At 42.1% G+C, this 15,486-nt stretch overlaps 1 protein-coding gene across 2 annotated transcripts in view; it reads left to right on the plus strand.

Moving 5' to 3' along the window:
• Positions 1-12,935: 12,935 nt before the first annotated feature.
• LOC147462368 (HVA22-like protein k) overlaps positions 12,936-15,486 on the plus strand; it is a 46,894-nt gene continuing 44,343 nt past the window's right edge. Inside the window, exons 1-3 of one of the 2 annotated variants that reach the window (XM_086526042.1) lie at positions 12,936-13,024; positions 13,450-13,508; positions 13,588-13,685. In XM_086526042.1, the coding sequence (XP_086382168.1) occupies positions 12,953-13,024; positions 13,450-13,508; positions 13,588-13,685 (229 nt within the window). In that variant the 5' untranslated portion in view covers positions 12,936-12,952. Of the gene's footprint in view, positions 13,122-13,449; positions 13,509-13,587; positions 13,686-15,486 lie in introns of both variants that reach the window. The other variant, XM_086526047.1, reaches the window with a different exon arrangement.

Here is a 15,486-nt window from a genome sequence, read left to right on the forward strand (position 1 = left end):
CATTCAAACATTTATATAGATGGTGGTGCACAAATATGCATCATGAGTGAGAAAATGATGCACCGTCTAGGCCTAGAGGTAAGTAGGTCGGCACCTTGCCGAGCTAAAATGACAAATAACGTCAAAGTGAAATGTGTAGGCATTGTGAATGTAGTCAAGGTGAAGGCATTCAACACAGAAGTGGAGTTAGACATTTTTGTTATGCCACAAAAAGGGGAGGGCTATCCTATCATCTCGAAAGACCATGGCTCATGGCTATGGAGGTTAAGCAAGACTGGAGTATCGGGATGATCCAGATGATGGATGCTAAGGGAAAGCCCATATTCTATGACATGAAGACTGGGAAGCAACGCAACATGATCTTGGAGACATCGGAAGATGAATTTACCAGTGACTCTTCGATCGCCTCGGGAGAAAAGATGACAACAACTGAAGAGAGCGACAGTAGCATCAAAGTGATGGGAGTCATCCTCAGGGATCCAAAGAGGTTGACACAGTCTGAAGCACCATCGGAGAACCAAGAGGGACCATCAGGTACGCAACCCTTGGTGGATACAAGTAAGTTACATCGGATGCTCTCCAATGAGTTAGCTAGTGAAGAGAGAGAAGAGTACATCTCTATGCTTGGTAACTTCACCACACTTTTCATCGATGGTTATGACATTGAGATCACAGGAATCACAGTGGTGCAGCACCACATAAGACTCAAGGAAGGAAGTAAGCTTGTAGTGCAAAATCTCAAAAGGCTTGGGGTAATTCAGCAAGAGGCATTGCTCAAAGAGATAAGGAATTTGCTATAGGCAAGTTTCATTTACCCCGTCGAAGACTCAGAGTGGGTCTCTCCAGTGGTGGTCATGCCAAAGAAGAATAGTAAGTGGAGATTTTGTGTAGACTACAAACCTCTCAATGCAACAACAAAGAGGGATCATTTTCCCCTCCCATTCCAAGACGAGATTCTCAATGAGGTAGCAGGTCATGAGCACTACACAGTTTGTTATGGCTACTCAGGCTACTTCTAGATTAGCATTGTAGAAGAAGACCAGAAAAAGACAACCTTCATAACACCATGGGGATGTTTTGCTTACAGAGTGATGCCTTTTGGCCTCACCAACACTCCAGCCACATTCCAACGCTATGTGACTTTTGTCTTCCAGCCATACTTTGGTAAGTCAATATGGGTTTTCATAGATGATTTCTATATCTACAACTCTCGCTCCCTCTATTTGTGCAAGGTCTATGATGGCCTGGCTAGGCTGCAAACCTTGGGTGGCCAGCTTAACATAGATAAGTGTCACATCGGTGAAAGCAAGGTCACTCTTCTCGGCCATGTAATTTCAGCCGAAGGAATTGAGGCTGACCCAAGCAAGGTTCAAGCTTTAGTATCTTTGTTATCATCCACAACAGCTAAGAAATTGGTCTCTTTCCTTTAGAAGGTAAGGTATTTGAGCCGGTTCATTCACTTGTTCTCTCAAGTGGTTATCCCTTTACAACAAGTCACGCATGGAGACGTCTTCCTATGGAGTGAAGAAAATGAGCAACAGTTTAGCGAAGTGAAACAAATTCTGGATTCACTTCCCACCATTGCACCCCCTAGATGGGACGAGCCATTTTATTTTAACCCCAGTGTAGGAAGTGATACACTTGGGGCCGTACTAATGCAGAAGGATCCCCAAACCTCTTTCATGTGTTCTATCTACTTCTCTAATCGTGTCATGACCCCATCAAAAAAAGGATTCACCACGGTAGAGCACATGGTGCTTGTATTGATGTTTGCCACTACAAAGTTCCTCTCTTATCTATTGCCTCGACCCTTTGTAATTCTAGCAATGGAAGGAGTCTTTCCGTATGTAATGCAGCACATGGATGTCTCATCTAGAATCTCTAAGTGGCTCCTTAGATTACAAGAGTTTGGTTACACTATGCAAGTGGAGAACTCCACCATAGCTAGTCTAGCAGGTATTCTTACTCATCGTCACTCTATGAGAAGAAGCTAAAGGTCAACACAGAAGGCAAAGGAGTGACACCAATGGTGGAAGTTCCTAAGCTAGAAGGAGCTCACTCTCTTTTCTTTAATGGAGCTTACAAAAGAACAGTGGACCAGGCTACAGCTAGCATCGTCATTTCAATGAGCAAAAGGAAAAGGTCTTCTCTATTGGGCAGTTACTACACTCCCACTCCAACAACAAAGCAGAGTACGCGACCCTACTTCTTGGATTAGAACAATGCGTTTTGCAAGGGGTTCCACGGGTGATGCTATGCTCTTGATAAAGCAGATAAATGGCACTTGGGTTTGTAAAAATCAGGTTTTGCTTGGCCAATTACGCCAAGTTAAGGATCTTTTAAGAAAGTTTGAAGCAGTGTAGTTATTTCATGTCCTTAGGACAGAAAATCAAGAAGCAGGTGCTCTAGCTAAGGAAAGAATACAAGATGTTCCCACAAGAGCAATCAAACTAAAGCTACCTGTCTTCCAGGGTAGCAATGCTATGCCTGATATCATCAGCTTCTTAGATACATGAGAATGTCCTGAAGGGTGTACCAAGGGCCAGAAACAATGGCTTGTCCGAAAGGCAACAAGATACCTACTTATAAACAACACCTTGTACTGCAAGAGAAAATATTAGATCCTTAGGCCAGTGCCAATCTCTAGTGAAATCACGGAGGTGATCTCAAGTTTCCATGATGGTGTTTGTGGCAGTCACTTTGCTTTAGATATTACTAGTCCGAAGATTCTTTAGGCAGGATTCTCTTGGCCTAGTCTGAACAGGGATGTGTATCATTGGTGTAAAACATGCAGATCTTGTCAAGTATCCAATGATCAAACACTAACCTATGAGCCACAGACTCCTATCATCTCATATGGCCTCGGGGGGTTCACCATTCAGTAGCCCCCTATATAACGTGAGTTCGTGGGGTATTAAAAAAACCCCTCTTTTAACATGTCCAAATGAATAAAATGACCCCTTATTTTAAGAAATGTTTCCAAAATTGAATATAAAAACCCCTTATTTTAATGTATCTCTATTAAATTGCCTAGATTTTTTGCATTTTAAAACCCCTCCTTTCTCACGTTATACATCAATATGATTACATAGTGCACCCCCCAAGCCATATGGCCCGCTTGAGAAGTGGGGATGTGATTGGTCCTTTACCAAGGGCCCAGTCGGGTAAACTGTACATTCTAGTTGGTGTAGACTACATGACCCGATGGGTGGAAGCAGCAACCACCACACGCATTACAGCCCAAGAAGTGGCGAGGTTCATATTTGAGCTCATCTGCTGCCACTTTGGTACACCTCTGGAGACAATATCTGATAGAGGACTAGGTTTCAGAGGTGACTTGGTGGAAGAATTGATGAAAAATCTAGGCATTACACGCTTACACTCAACTTTGTACTATCCCCACAGTGCAATGGTCTAGTGGAAAGGTAAATGGCATGATTTGTAAAATCACAAAACAGGTAAATAACCATACAAGTGATTGGGATAAGCATCTCATGGCCGCTCTTTGGGCCTACTGCACGACATTATGAACATCACTAGGTTTCACCCCTTTCCATCTGGTATATGGGAAAGAGGCCATTCTACCCATCGAGGTGCAGATAGCCAGCTTGCGAGTCATGGCTAGCCGATTACAACGCCCAATTCCCATCTCAGCAACCACATCTTGGATCTAGAAAGGCTTCAGTTAGACAGGGAAGATGCGATCAACTACTATGCAATGCAAGCAGAACGACGTCGGCTCACATTTAAGAGAAAGGGTCTAAAGAAAGGCATGTTAGTATTGAGATACGACAACAGATTCGACACTAGGAAAGATAAAAAGTTTCAGCCTAGATGGGGAGAGCCATTCATCGTCAAAAGGCGATACGCCAATGGTAGCTACAAATTGATGGAGACAGATGGTCAAATTCACAAGACCAGAGTCAATGGATGGAGGCTCAAAAGGTACTTCTTAAGGTTTGATCCGGAGTTCATCGTAGATATTCCAGAGGAGGGAAAACCCTCCAACTCCGCTGCTAGAGAATCAAAAGCAGAGCTAGAGGCATGAATGCCTCTAGCCAGAAGGGGAGGGCTAATGATGGACGATTTTTGAAGGCCTTAACGGTGGGTACTAACCCCAAGCAGGGGAGAATTATAAGTCAAAAATAAAAAAGAAAAAATTATTTTCTGTTGGGCAGGTTGCCGCCACCACCCCCCTTCTTGTCCTTGCGCTCACACAGAGAGGCCGCCACTCTCCCTCTCTCTCTCTCTCTCCCTCTCCTCCATTATAAAAAAAGCCAGCTCTCTCTCTCTCTCTCTCTCGCGTTCTGTGTCAGCAATCAACACAAATATATATATATATATATACACACACACACACACACATGTACACACACTCACACACACATACACACACACTCACCCTCACAACTCTCTCTCTCTCTCTCTCTCTCTCTCTCTCTCTCTTATGGAAGCGTCTCAATTGAAAGGAAAAAAGTTATATATATATATATATATATATATATATATATATATATATATATATATATATATATATATATATATATATATATATATATATACACACACACACACACACACATGTACACACACACACTCACCCTCACAACTCTCTCTCTCTCTCTCTCTCTCTCTCTCTTATGGAAGCGTCTCGATTGAAAGGAAAAAAGTTATATTGTTGCTTTGCGGATTTCAAGACAGCTTTTGACATGGTACCACGAGGAAATCTTTGGAGACGTATGCAAAGCCTTCAAGTGCCGAGAGAATTTATGCATGCATTCTTTCGCATCTACCAAAAAGTGATATGTCGACTACGTATGGGAAATGGAATCTCAGAATTTTTTGCAAGCACCATTGGTGTCAAACAAGGATGCCCACTTTCCCCAACCCTCTTTGGGCTACTCATTGATAAATTGGAATGCATGGTTCTTGATTTTATGCAACAAGAAGGCATAGCAGAGGTTAAGATCGGAAATGCGGTGATCATGCTTTTGCTTTATGCCGATGATGTAGTGCTCTTGGCACATACCTTAGAAGACGCACAAACGCTTATGAGTGTCTTGGAACGCTTTTGCCTACATAGCGGGCTGATCGTGAATGGATCCAAAACCAAGATTATGCTTGTAAAGACCCTCAATGTTGAAAATCCATGCATTGTATACAACAATGAGCATCTTGAAGTGGTAGATAGCTTCAAGTACCTTGGCGTTGAGGTTCCATCCAATCATAGATGGAAGGATTGCGCAATGCGTCGCTTGGAAGCCAGAAAGAGGGCTTATTATGCATTTGAGAACATGTGCAATGCTAGAGAGATCAAGTGTTGGGCTCTCAGAAAGTACCTCTTTGACACATTGGTGACATCGGTGCTTCTTTATGGAGTGGAGGTGTGGGGTGGTAGAATCGGGAAGTCTACTTGGAAAGAGTTTGAGAATGTCCAAAAGCGTTTTCTCGCCAACTTTCTCCAAGTCAAGACACAAACACCCTACATGCTCTTACTTCTTGAGTCCGGATTGCTTCCCATTGAGGTCTTGGGTATGCAAAGGGTTGTGGAGTACATGCTTAAGACACAACGTAGCCCTTTGTATTGACTTCCTAGAATCGCATATGAAGCAAGTCAAAAGGTCCAAAAGACATGCAAGAGCAAAATACTAACTTCGGGGCGGATGCTTGACATCAAGGAATGGTTTGGAAGATGGGATGCATGTCACTTGGTCAAGGATGCGTCGGTTGACTCCCAAGTTAATGAGGCCTTCTTACAACGCCAATGTATCACGGCTTGGGAGAAATCCGGAGGTTCTCGCTGCAGTCATTACCACACACACATTTCCCCAAACTACAAATCTCTCTTCTTCTTCGAGCACGATAACCGGACCCATCCCTACATCCTTGAGCCCATCCCATTGAGTGCAATCCGCACCATTGCCTCCATTCTCTTAGCTCCCATTCTCTACGCTGCGAGACAGGATGTTAGGGCACTGGTGAGGAGTCTCATTGACTTTGCACCTTATGCCCTCGTCAAGTGTGAGAGAGTGAGTACCACACACTACTTGAGTGCTCAGCTTTTGACCACATTAGGTCCTCTTTTTCCCATATATTCAGCCATGAGCTCTCCCTATATACCTTCCTCTCCCAACCACGTTGTGGACTATCTATTGCGACGCTCATTTCAGTCATTTTTGAGCATCGAGAGTCACGTATGACCTCCACTCACACCATGTGACATGTTCATTTGGTCCCACAGGTCATATTTGACCTCCTAGGACGATAATAGAACTATCTATCATCTATCTATCTCTCTCGTTCTGTGTCAAAGAAGGAAAAAAAATTTCAGCTCTCTCTCTCTCTCTCTACACACACACACACACACACACACACACAAGCACATACATGTACACACACATACATACACTGAATGCATAAGCACACGCACACAATCACATACGCACCAACAACGCACACACACGGCACACACAAGAAGGAAGAAGCAAAAGAAAACCATTTTGTATATTCCACCTCTCTCTAGGTGATGGTCACAAAGACCCACCTAGGAGAATATCATTTTCTTATTTCTCCCAAAACAAAGCACCAGTCAACCGTCCGAGACCCACCGGCTGCTTGCTTTGTCTCTCCAACTTAGGGCCCTAAACCTAATTACTTTATACTAAACTAAGTAGCCTGCACCTATAAAAGAGCACCGAATCTCTCTCTCTCTCTCTCTCTCTCTCTCTCTCTCTCTCTCTCTCTCTCTCTCTCTCTCTCTCTCTCTCTCTCTCTCTTCTCTCCATGCGGTGTGCTGTGTTAGTGTTATTTGAATCGTTGTTTTCGTCTTAGCCGCTCAAAACTAGGTGGTTCCCCCTATTCACTCCTCGTGACGAGTTCTGCGTGCACGGGCTTGGCGTAGAGGCCGCTTGGGTCCGTTTTGCGCTTGCGCTTGTCAGTACCTTTCACGTTGTATCTTTTAGGTTTTCATAGTGCACTTGACTCCAGGTAAGTGAACAATATTTTCAACCTCTAGGTATGCCTATGATTTAGTTTCATTTCATTTTTGCACATGATTTAGTTGACTTTTCCAAGTAGGATGTATATGGTAGAGTGATTTCATCCATTTTTCTCTTCAGACACATGATAAGGTCATGTAGAAGCAAAGAATGTTGGGATAGTAGTTTGCCATATACATTTTTACACCCTGTCACAAGGGGAGCAACATGGTCTAGGAGCTCATGGAGTTTGGTTTATCCAGTGTGGAGCAAGAGTTATGAGGGCCCCTCTCACTCATGTTGCTGAGTCTTTACAGCTAGCTCCACACACAAGTACCTCTCGTACTTGCTAGATGTCATTTTTCTTGACGTCAATATATGAGACATATTCCACATGTAGAGAATATGAGTCTCTAGGACTGGCACTGGCACCTATTTATTTTAATAATGTTTCATGATAGAGTCCCTGGGTGCTGGTCAAATCCGTTTCATGTACCATTTTAAGCACCTAGTATCAAGTTTAGGCCAAAAATTGTTGGGTACTTAGAAAGACTTATTAAGGTTACAATTGTTATTGAACAACTTAATGGATGGTTGTTTACGCATATAGCAAGGCTATGTATTGTTAATGAAAATATTTCATTGCTTGTACCTAGATTTGAGTTCTGTTGGCTCAAATGTTTTTGCAAGACGTGCAAGCGATTGTAGTAGGAAGTAATTATTCTTTTCAAAACTATTTTTTCTCCTCTTTCATGTGTGCTATGAGCATCATACGCGCCATACACATTGGAAATTATAGTCATAGAAATAGAGTTTTGATCATTTTTTGCTAAATGCATGCACACTAGGTGTTATGGGCCCTAGTGTTTAGCAAAGGCAAATTTAGAGCCGCATGCAAATTCATTAAATTGATAGTTTATAAAGCATTTTATACTATTTCTATGAGATTAATTGTGGGTCTACCAAATACCATCAGAGGTCATGGCTTGGTGTGGATGCTTGTAGATAAGCTTACTAAACTTTGTACAGTTTATCCATTGCCTTTTTCAATCTCTAAAGTTAACCAAGTTGGTTGTTCATAACATTGTTGGTTATTTAGCAATGTTGCAAGTATTTGTGCCCCAAGTTTACCAATCATTTTGGAAAGACTGTCTATAAATGGTTGGGAAACATGGCTCAATATTGCCGATTATCCAGAGATGGACCTTCCCACTATTCCAAATTGCATTCACTTGTTTGAGGGCGTCAATTGCCTCAAAATCACGGACTGGATGTCGATCTGTGAGTGGATATCTCTCCATATTCTTTTTTCCAATAAGCACCTTGAAATAAAAAAATCATGTCTTCCTTGATTGTTAGCCTTCCCACTTCTCCAAGAAATCCTTCAAGAAACATTGTTGTTGCCGATATTCTCCCCCCCCCCCCCCCATTCGACTTCTTCTTCTTTTACTCCTTTTAATTATAACCTGTTCTTTTCTCTACCAAAGTTGAGATCAATTCTTTCAGAACTCTATGCAAGAGTGCCGATGTCGAATCACAAATCACCAATTTGTTCAAAGTTCTTCAAAATTTCCTTCTTCTCAAGTCCTCACACTTTTGCCTTCACAATCCACAAAAGTTTAGAAGCTACGATGAATTAAAGGCTTGTCATACCGATTGTGATCATCAATAAGCATAACTTGTTGAATAAATTGCCGGATTAATTGTCGGTTGATCTTCAATTTGCAAATCTGGTATAACAGATTTAAAAAATCCTCCTTAGAAATTGAAAATCAAGTTGTTGATTTCCACAAACCTTGGCTTTGATACCACTATGGGGAGTTTGAGAGAAAGGATACTTTAACTATTCATTTTTTCCCTCATACACATACCCAACAACCTCTCACCATCTCTCCCAAAACCCAAGTACACACAATTAGACAAGGACACCCCCCCCCCCCCCCCCCCCCCCCCCACACACACACACACACATAATAGACTTGATAGTGAAGCATGTAAGAGTAGGAGATGTAGATATAATTTTTTCACACATAGCTTAGCATAAGAGTTGAGAGAGGAGAATCTTGCACAAGAATGGCCTGAAATTGTAGCCCCCAAACTCCTCGACATCTTGTGGAGTTAATTAATTTTATTATGTAACGTATTTTAGGTGCCAAGTATTTGAGGCCCATCTTTTCACTTTACTCCATGAGTGGTGGCTTCCACTTATTGCATGTCTTTTTATAGGGTGAGTTCTCACTAGATATATACAATGAAGCCATATTGTCTTATTGGCAAAAATAGCTAAAGCGCTGTGCAAATATAAATGGCCGAGAGATATTATTTGGCACCTTCTTCCTAGTTCGCAGAGTTCCAATCTACAAAACATCAATCTCACTATTACTAAAAATAAGAGACAACACCGTAATTAACCATTACATGCCATCTATCCCAATTGTAATGCTAACCACATACAATAGGAGGGTGCCCAAACTCATAAGAGTTAGCTACTAGCATGATTGCCTACTAAGAAGCATTATGTCATGTGTATCTAGCATTGGAGATATGCTAAGAAGTGTGATGGCAATGGCCAAACTCCTAAGAGTTAGCTAGCATTATGGCCTACTAAGAAGCATTATGGCATGTGTATCTAGCATTAGTGCTATGCTAAGAAGTGTGATGGCAATGCTAACTATGATATTGGAGTGTTAGCTAGCATACAAAGCAATGCTAGCAAGCATGGTGGCAATATTAAGCAGCATTATGTCACTTATATCTAGCATTGTTGCTATGCTAAGAAGTGTGATGACACTATTAACTATGATGCTAGAGTGTTAATCATCATATGATGCAATGTTAGTAGCTAGCATGGTGGCACCATTAAAGATCATTATGCCACTTGTATATAACATTGTTGCTATGCTATGAGGCGCGATGAAACTACTAACTGGCATGGTGGCATTGATATCTAGCAGTGTACCTAATACAAATATCATGATGAAATTGCTAGGTATTATATTGTGATTGTTATCAGCATACAAGCAAATCTTATTAGCATAGTTGCCCTGGTATGTAGCATAGTGGTAGTTTTATGAAGCATAGGGACAAAAAACACAAAACTAGCAAAATGTAAAGCTCTTACCATCTCTTCATACCACACTCAACTGATCATCTCATGGAATTTCCTTGGAGAAATATTGAAGCTCACCCATTGATCCCTATAGGCACACAATGTTGCTAATCTCACTGAATGGTATGTGTGCTTGCAAGGCAAGATGATTGGCATGATAGTTTCATCGATGTTATGCATGCCCACACCCAACACAATTTTCAAATAAAGTAGGGGTATCTAGGGTGGGGGGAAGTACAGAAGGTAGAGGTGGAAAGATAAAAACTTGGCACCCACTTTGACCCTACCCATCATCTATTGAAGAAGGGCATGTTGCATCTCTGTCTCCTTGACAATAGCAAGATAGATCTCTATGTTATCATGCAATCAACCAAATGCACTTGACTCATAAGGATTGCGAAATACATCCATGTATTCAAACAACGTTTGGAAATCAAGCCCGATCAACTTACGCTAAGCATGGATTCATTATTCACCTCGGTTGTTCCCCCTCCAAGAACTGCCAACATTGACTCTTGTGCTTCTAGTTGTGTAGCAAGGGTGCTTTTTGTGACATAATCTTCCTCAACCAAAATTTCCAACTTTAACTATGTTACAACAATTTTCTCGTGCAACAATGCAAGCGCTCGAGCAAATTTCTCATCACTCAGGTTTTGCACTTTTGAAGCCTCCAATTTGTTAAGGAGCTTGCATGTTTATCTCACCATTCTCAATCTTAACTTTGCATCTTCAACGAGAGCTTTCAACTTCCATGGTTGGGGAATTTAGTTTGCATGCTGGACTAGTAAGTTGTGGCTTGTTGAGGTGCTCTTGAGATAGGGGTCAAGCCCAAGCAAACACTACTGCCCTTCCAGCTTTCATAATGCATGGGTTGAACTATAGGACATACACTCTAGCAAAGGACACACTGACCTCCATATTCATAGGCTGCTTCTGAAAGACCTTGTTGTAAAACACCAGAAGGTCATGGAATTGCTCTAGTCGAATGCTATGACACTTGGCAGTGCCATATCTCTCGAGTGTGTGAAGATTGAAAGCTAGCATGCCTTGGAGACATCAAAGTCCTTCAATAGCCTTGGGTCCTTGCCTTCTATTTGAAGGCCATAGTGGTTGTGAGAATCTTCCTTTGTATGAAAAAAAATGATTGGAGGGGGTAATGCACCTTAGGTGACCTCCATGTAGCTACAAAAGATTAGAGCATAAGCACTAGGGCATTGACTAAAAATGCACAGTAGGTGGTTGCACGCTACTGGGGAGAGAGAGAGAGAGAGAGAGAGAGAGAGAGAGAGAGAGAGAGAGAGAGAGAGAGAGAGAGAGAGAGAGAGAGAGAGAGAGAGAGAGAGAGAGAGGGAGATATTCAACACACCCTTGTCCATTTTCTGCATCCTTGCTGCGTCTATGTCACTATCGATGTTGAGTGGGCCGCAGATGCTCGACTCCACTTGCCTAGCTTAAGCCAATCAAGTGGAGTCTCTTCTCTTGCCAATGGACTTCTACGCTAGTGGGGAGAAGCTTAACCTTAGACTTGTCAATGTGGAGTTTTTTGAACCTATGGGGAGCTCTCTGTGTGACCTCATAGTTGTGGCTGTGGGGTTCCTTGCACCGATGAGGAGCCCTGCATTTCGAGCAAAGTAGAGAGCGAGCTTTTCCTACTCTCCCTCATGCTTCCATAGTGTATTTGGGACAAACGTGGTACCCACACACTAGTATGGAAGTTTCTTCAAAGAGGTGGAGCGATGATGCCATGCATGAAGACTCAAGTTAGTCTTCATCATTGAGCTCAGTGCTTGAAAATGGGGCATCAAGGCTCGAGTGTGCATGTGGATTTTGTTATCATTTCCAAGTATTTTCTACACCACATAAAATCCATTCGATATATGCTATCATTGAAGTACCCCTTTCTATATTTTACCTAGCATAAATAATATTCTATGCTAACATGCTTCCCCCCCCCCCCCCCCCCACCCCCCCCCCCAAATTGCCAGAGCTATGAGGTGATGCTGGTTCTATTGAAGGGTTGTTGCTTAAGCAATGGTGATCGCACAACAGAAAGGTCAATTTCACAAAAGGTTTTGAAACCTTACTATAGGCTTTGATCCATAAAAAAGATTGACCAAAAAACCAACCTAATACTAAGTGCGTTTATACATTTTTTAGTATCAGGGGACCTACTCACTCATGAAAGGGAGAGTTGTAGCTATAGAGGATTGCACAACGAACCATTCATGTTGAAATGAACATAATGATTGTATTAGACTTCGAGACAATACAAGTTTAGCACGTGGCCTTATATAAGCTCCAAAAAGGAAGGTGACATTAAATGCTAGAAAGTGATATTCATCGCATGTGGCAGAAAAATCAAGCAGCATGTGGCTATACCAAATAGCATGTGGTTATATCAAATAACACGTGACTATAAAGAAGCATGTGTTTATGGAAATCTATGTAGTGGGATGCATGCACACACGTAAGGGTGCATTTTCGTATGCTTGGCTTTAGGGGTTGTTCATGTATCGAGTGTAAGCTAAACAACTTACCCCAACAACTCACCCACCTACGCGCACACGTTTCAAAGAATTACCAATAGTAACTTGTCAGATGCCAAGCTTCCCTCAACCTTCCTACATACGTTTCTCTCCCAACTCCTGAGTTCGCCCTCGCCATCCTCCCAACTTGCATATGTAGGAACAACCACTCCCCCCCCTTTCCTTCTGCAGCCATCAGCTATAGGTGTAGACCCCGATCACCCCAAGCAACGGGAAGCATATTTTACAAAAACATGTGTTCGCCACGTCCTCACACGCACCTTGGTACTCAACGTGTGAAAGCCATTGCCAGTGGGAAAAAAAAACCCGCCTGACAAAAGATGTCAAATCCCGTTGCATGCTATTTCCGAGCGCTCATCGCTTCAGCAGCAATTATGCGAGAACCTTTGCGTGTAGGTATGGAAAATATTGGCTTTTGTCGAGTAGAGTGTAGCATCCAAGAAGCAAGCTCCTACAATGGCTCTGCTGAGCTCCTGTCTGTCTGGGGAGGTTCGTCCTTAAATTGCTAGTGTGCTTGAAACAATTGATGTGCATGTGAGCTGTGTGCGTGCGTGTGCGCAAGGAAAATAACGGCGTTTAGCTATTACTTTTGCGGTCTTTCACTTGCAGATCTTTTAGCTGAGTTTCAGGGGTTTACTCAGCTTAACCGATTGCATTCATGGACTCTTTTTGGTCCTTGTATGTTTGCTTGAGTATGCGAAATTTAGTGCTATTTTACTCATTTTCTGTCCCTTGTCCTGACTTGTATATTCATATCTTTTGGACCTTACACAACGCCTTCATTGCAGCCTGATTGTCACTTCTTCTTTCAATGCAGGTGGCTTGCCGTTTGCTTTTCTCTCCAGTAGGTTCCAAAGTGCTTGCTCGAACAGCATGGTAAGGATATGGAAATGAGACTAATACCGAGTGCTCTTTTTGTTATATGGGTATCTGATATACAAAATTTGTGAGACAGTATTGTTGGGGGATTAGCCATTCCTGCATATTCATCATTTAGAGCTATTGAATCGAAGGATACAGCTGAGCAAGAACAATGGCTTTTTTATTGGACAGGTAAAGAGTTAATTTGGTTTTTAGGAATAACTTTTAATTGCCAACTTTATTAACCTAAGCTACAAGCTCTAAGGTTGTTCTGATCACTTCAAATGTGAGAGGGATAATGGATTATGATCTCTTATTGCAGCTTGTGGTGTATGGTCATCTTTTGTCTCATGCTCACTGCTAAACCTACTTCCAGAGCCAAAAAGCATCTATAGAGCCGAGGGGATTTAGTTCGACAATTCTTTGGGCTTGTTCGCAAGACTTGCATGTCCTGATAAATCCATCAGATTTTGTTTTTGTCAATCAGAACCCTTTGCGCACACTTGTGCTACACTTCAATGGGCATCCAAAAACACCAGCATGTAGCCTAGGATTCTGCAATTTGTTGGTACAGTTTCTAGGTCAAATGCATCACCACGTTGAGAGGCCTTCAGTCCCCTAAAACTATTTGTGTACACATGTGCATGTTGCTACAGTTCCTAGGTCAAATGCATCACCAGGTTGAGAGGCCCTCAGTCCCCTAAAACTATTTGTGTACACATGTGCATGTTTTTGCAATTTTAAATAACTCAAGGGCTGCTTTTTCGAACATTCAATGCACCCCCCTGATCTCCATAATTATGTAAGAGCCCCATACAATGTAGATTGCTTATTCAATGTTCACTGCGTAAAGAGCAATGATTTGTAATCTGCACAAAAATAATCAAAGAGATTAAAAAGAGACACAATGAGGATTGAAAATGGGCAAACCGCCTGAAGGAATATATTTTTGCGAACTCTAGGTACCTTAGGATTGAGCTTAGTTACAATCAACTTGGGAGAGATCTGAAGTACACACTCTCATAAATCATGCAAGATGTTCAAACATCTAAGATGTTTGGCAAATCACACAAAAGAATCTCTTATTTCACATATGTGCAAGAGAGATCTCAATCCATTCTTAGAGCTGGAGAATATTCCATCCTCTTAACTATTTGCATGGTAGAAAGAGCATGAAACTTTGACTAGAGGGTAAGGGTAGCATAGAGGCTTTCTTGGGCTGATGTAGAGGGAATTCTCAGCTAAGGGGACATGTAAGGGTCATATTCTTAGGTCAAGTTGCTTCATGACAAAAAGAGAATGAGGGTGCATTGTGACGACTCTCTAGACGCATGTCAAAGAGGTGGACGAGCTTCCCATCTTCTAGACTTTTTAAAACAAATGTTCTCTCGTTTATTCTTCTAGAAGCTTTTAGAACCTTCCTTCTTGATGGAGATGGTGGCATAGGAGATAGTGAGTGTGGATGAATTGGAGATGACATGACAAAGGTTGTGTGGAGTGCCAGGGTGATTGGTAGATGAAAAATGAACATAGTGCATGTTGTCAAATTGGGTAGTGTGAATGATAGTGGAGGGTGAGGTGAGGCTATTAGATGGTATGCCAAGGGTAGAAGCAAGAGGTAGCGGAGAAGTTTGCAATATGTTAAGATCAAGGTTGACTGGGAAATAAGTTGTTTAAGGTTGGGAAAATTGCTGGTGGCAATGAAAGACGAGAAGACTTAGAAGAGGGAGTGGTAGAAGTGGAAGGTGAACATCGGTGGATGTTCTGCCATCGAGCGATGGATGGAGGAAGATTGGCTGTGCCAAATGTGTGTGTAGAAACTGTGGGGATTTGTCTCTTTGAGATGGTTGGAGATCTTGGACAGTGGACATGGTAGTTTCTCTTTTTGGGATGCCACGTCATTGTTTTGTGACAGATGAATCAACACAGGTAGATACACCCAATGCAACAAGTGACAATGAAATGGGTGTGGATTCAAGTGTAAGTGCGAAGA

This window comes from Adiantum capillus-veneris, chromosome 2 (genome assembly GCF_014529385.1).
Source record: "Adiantum capillus-veneris isolate H3 chromosome 2, ASM1452938v2, whole genome shotgun sequence".
NCBI classification, from domain to species: Eukaryota; Viridiplantae; Streptophyta; class Polypodiopsida; order Polypodiales; family Pteridaceae; genus Adiantum; species Adiantum capillus-veneris.